Source organism: Temnothorax longispinosus, chromosome 9, assembly GCF_030848805.1.
Source record: "Temnothorax longispinosus isolate EJ_2023e chromosome 9, Tlon_JGU_v1, whole genome shotgun sequence".
Lineage (NCBI taxonomy): Eukaryota > Metazoa > Arthropoda > Insecta > Hymenoptera > Formicidae > Temnothorax > Temnothorax longispinosus.
Window position 1 is genome coordinate 9,084,082 of NC_092366.1, and position 4,076 is coordinate 9,088,157.

Genomic DNA, 4,076 nt, shown 5'->3' on the forward strand with positions numbered 1-4,076 from the left:
TTTTTACATAATTACATATTTTTGTATTAATAAAAAGAATAAATGATGCAGTTCTGTAAAATAATACATTTTAATCCACTGTCCCACAATAGTACCAAAATAACGCGTTATTTTGACGTTTGAACGCTGATAGCGAAATGGTCGATTATTGTGAATCCTGCCCATTGTAACTTTCTATCAGCATCACATAAACGTCATAAACACATAAACTATCTATTTGTGAAGTTTCTGCCAAATTCAAAAATCCGAAATACAATTTCCATTATAAGAATCGTGAGGAGTACTTCAAGTTGGAAAAAAAAGACTTAAAAGAGATAGACAGCCGAATCCTGTAAAATCTTCTTATTTCTCTGACAAAGATGGCGTGCATAAGAAAACTGGTATGACATATCACAATCGAACAAACAATTTCGTACGATAATGAAAACCGCATGCAAATAGATCAATTAATACTGACAGATTATGTATCGGTTGGGCGGTTGTTGCCCTTATGAAAAAGTACACTCAACTTTGATGGTCAACATCAACCTTAAATTTAGGTGTAGATTGAGTGTTGACCATTAAGGTTTAGGTAAGTCGTGGGTTCAATCCTCAATGATGAGTGTACATTGGGAGATTACTCTCAATGATAGGTGTAGGTTGGGGATTAAGCCTCAATGTTTAGTGTAGGTTGGAGATTGATCCTCGTCGTTGGATGTTGGTTTGGTGTTAACAGAGTGTTAACCTTTAATGTCCTATGTCGATTTAATCAGTGTCGCCATGATCCCTTTATCGTTGGGTGTCGTTTAAATGTATTGTGTTAATTTTTGTTAAGTGTCAATTGACGGCTTGGTTTATTGGAAAAGTGTTTCAGATATAAAAGTTGAAAGGTTTAAAGAGGGCCAATAGATGATCTTATTGGATTTTGGATCAAGGGCCTGTATTGAGCCCAATAGAGCCCAAGTCAAATTTTTTAAATGAAAACATTGCCATTATATAAAATGCAATATGAATAAAAAATTATATTGTATTGGCAGACATATGGATAATGTATAAATATTTTTTTATTTGACCATTACAATAATTGCGTTGCAATATTAATTTTTTAAGGTTTCTATTTCCATTAAATAGTTACTTTATAACTGTAAAAGTCACAACAAAATTCCTGTTTGTAATTTGACAATTTTGAAAATTAAAATATTATATAACATTAGGTACATTTTCAGTACTACATCCGCTCATTTATTAAACAAGAAGTTAAATTAAGCAACTAATTAAATTATTAATATTAAATATTAATACAATAAGATATTTGTATTTACATTTATCAAAATAAAAAATAAGTTCAATTATGAAAATAAATATTAATAATTGGACTTATTAAAAATTAAATAATTTGTTCAGATATTGCGTTCGAATTCTTTTTGCGTTTTACAACGCCCGATCGTTTCACATTAGATGGCGCGACGCGCGAGTCGCCACTTTCAAAGAGCCCCCGCTCCCGCCTCCTTCCTCTCTTGTTAGGTGTCATGGCCGCACTTGCTTGCGTTTCTTTGAACGTGTCGAGTCCGTTGCCTTTTTCTTGACGGATTGATCGTTGCGGCGCGTGTTCTGGAGACCAACCGAGCAAGAGTCGGATCATCAGAGAGCTAAGCTCACCGCCAGGAAAGGGAGAGCTGCGGCAGCTAGCGTCCGAGAGGGAGGATCGAGGCGATAAGTCCGGTCCAGCGAGCGGAGCCCTTAAGAGATTCTCATTGGGACGCCATATTTGTTACTTTCATTTGAGGGTTCATTTTATACCATTATTTTTAAGGATTAACCATTAATTGAAGGTTAACTATCACTTGAAGGTCAACCATCATCCAAAGAAAAACCCTTAAAGTTGGGTGTGATTTTGGACCGTCAATTGAAGGTTAACCATCATTTGAAGGTTAACATTCAATTGGCGGTCCGAAATCACACCCAACTTTAAGAGTTTTTCTTTGGTGTTTTTTTAACGGTTAACACCAAACGTTGAGTGTATTTTTCCATAAAGATGCACCGACATACAAGTCAGCATGGTGGAAGTAATAAGGTGTGCTATCTTCTCGGACGAATTTTCGTCACATTCTGCGCAGCACCAAGTTTCCGCCATCTTGCAAAATCACTATAGCCAACCGATAGCAACGCGACGATAAAAGTAAACGAAAGTGTCACGGTATACACAGGTTATACACAGTTTTGTAGCAATTTTATGATTTTTGTGAATGTAATATAAAAAATCTTTTATAATGCCGTCGTGTTCTTTTAAAAACTGTAAAAATACGTCGCGAAATAAAAAAAATGTAAGATATTTTTCATTTCCAAAAAATCAAGAAATGATTGCGAAATGGAAAATACTTTGCAAAGAAAACGTCAACCCAAACAACGGTATGTACATATAATACTAATAGGTGATAAATAGAATTTAACAAATTAAAAATTATAAAATATAATAAAATTGATAAAATACATTATTTAAAATTTGTTTATCTAGCTCGGGTTTGTTCCCAACATTTCCATTCTTCACAATATAAAGATCGATCGTGGCTACTTGGGCTACTACCTAACTATAGCCCTGTGAAATCTCGGACATTGAAACTTGATGCAATTCCAATGGAATTTGTAGAGGACAATGCAACAACTGTGGTGGAGAAGGATTTGAGTATGTATATAGACATTACTTCTATTTATATGAATAGATTTATGTTTTAAGTGATTATATATTAATAATGTATAAATAATACTCCTGTCTTCCATACAATATATTAAATATACTTTCAGGAACAGAAGTAAGAGAATGTACACACGTTGCTACAGACTGTGTTGCATCGAGCTCTGAGAGTTCTGTGATATCGATGCTTGCAAATGAAGTCGCATTAAGCTTCACAAATGAAGAAGCATCATGCTCTGTGACTCAAGTCGCATCGAGCTCTGAGACTCGAGATACACCAAGCTCTGCGAATCCAGTTGCATCATGCTCTACAAGTACAAGCAGTGATAACTTTAGTACGTCCTTGTATTATGATTTTTTGTTGGTTAGATTTCTATTACTTAACTAAATTTTTAGCAAAGTTTTATTTATTTATTTTTATATTTTCTTATCGTGAAGGTTCAATACAAGTTCCTTTCAATCAAGATGATATACAGAAACTGATACGGGAAAATGCAGACTTGGTTCGCCAAAATGAAATTCTTCAAAATAAAGTTCTTCAATTGGATCAGATTAATAAACTGCATGAGAAAGAGATGAAGAATATTAATAAAGGACACGAGCAAGAGATGAAAAACAAATTGCAAGAGATGCTAAGTCCTTTTTTCACACCTGGACAAGTTAAACTCTTAATGAATCCCACGCAGAAGATAACCCGTTGGTCTTCAGAGGATATTGCAGCTGCAATATCATTGAGAAGCGTAAGCCCGAAAGCTTACAGATATTTGAGAAAAACATGATAGCCGTACCGTTAGCGTATACCGAATAAAGAACGAAACAGGGATGAAGTACTTGCAATACAACACTTTTATTCAGACCAGTACATAAGTAAAGAATCGCGTGAAAGGCAATGAATGTTACAAAAACGTTATTGCAGAGAAAAAAGCTTAGGTCAGTGTTGCCATAACTAAAAGCTCACTAGAGTGAAGCGAATGACAGCGCCACACCACGCCAATGTATGCAACCAAAAGAAAATAAAACCCTTAATTTATCTTGATTATATATGACTCTAACACTCCTCCTTAATCAATATAAATTAAATTACAGCGATCTTTTAATGTAATGAACTTATTTTTAGCTAAACCTTTGGTTAGTAAATCGGCTAGCATAGTTTCAGACGGACAATATTCGCATATGATATGCTTTTTATCAATGTGGTCCTTTACAAAGTGAACTTTTGTGTCAATATGTTTTGTCCTATTACTTAATTTTTCGTTGATAATCATCTTCAAGACGCTTTGATTATCTTCGTAAATCTTGGTATGAGTTTGTCCTCTCCATCTAAAATCCTTCAGAAGTCTTTGTATCCAAATCGATTCTTTGCATGCTTCAGAGAGTGCGATAAATTCCGCTTCAGTTGATGACA

At 34.5% G+C, this 4,076-nt stretch overlaps 1 protein-coding gene across 2 annotated transcripts; it reads left to right on the forward strand.

Moving 5' to 3' along the window:
- The first annotated feature begins 1,568 nt into the window (after window positions 1–1,568).
- LOC139818741 (uncharacterized) lies at window positions 1,569–3,450 on the forward strand. 2 transcript variants are annotated; one of them, XM_071787617.1, is made up of 5 exons: window positions 1,569–1,811; window positions 2,015–2,388; window positions 2,495–2,662; window positions 2,782–3,006; window positions 3,110–3,450. In XM_071787617.1, the coding sequence occupies exons 2-5, from the start codon at window positions 2,250–2,252 to the stop codon at window positions 3,448–3,450; spliced, it is 873 nt and encodes a 290-aa protein (XP_071643718.1). In that variant the 5' UTR covers window positions 1,569–1,811; window positions 2,015–2,249. The 2 variants fall into 2 exon arrangements, with proteins under 2 accessions (XP_071643718.1, XP_071643717.1); XM_071787616.1 differs by having other exon boundaries at window positions 1,569–2,388.
- Window positions 3,451–4,076: the final 626 nt, after the last annotated feature.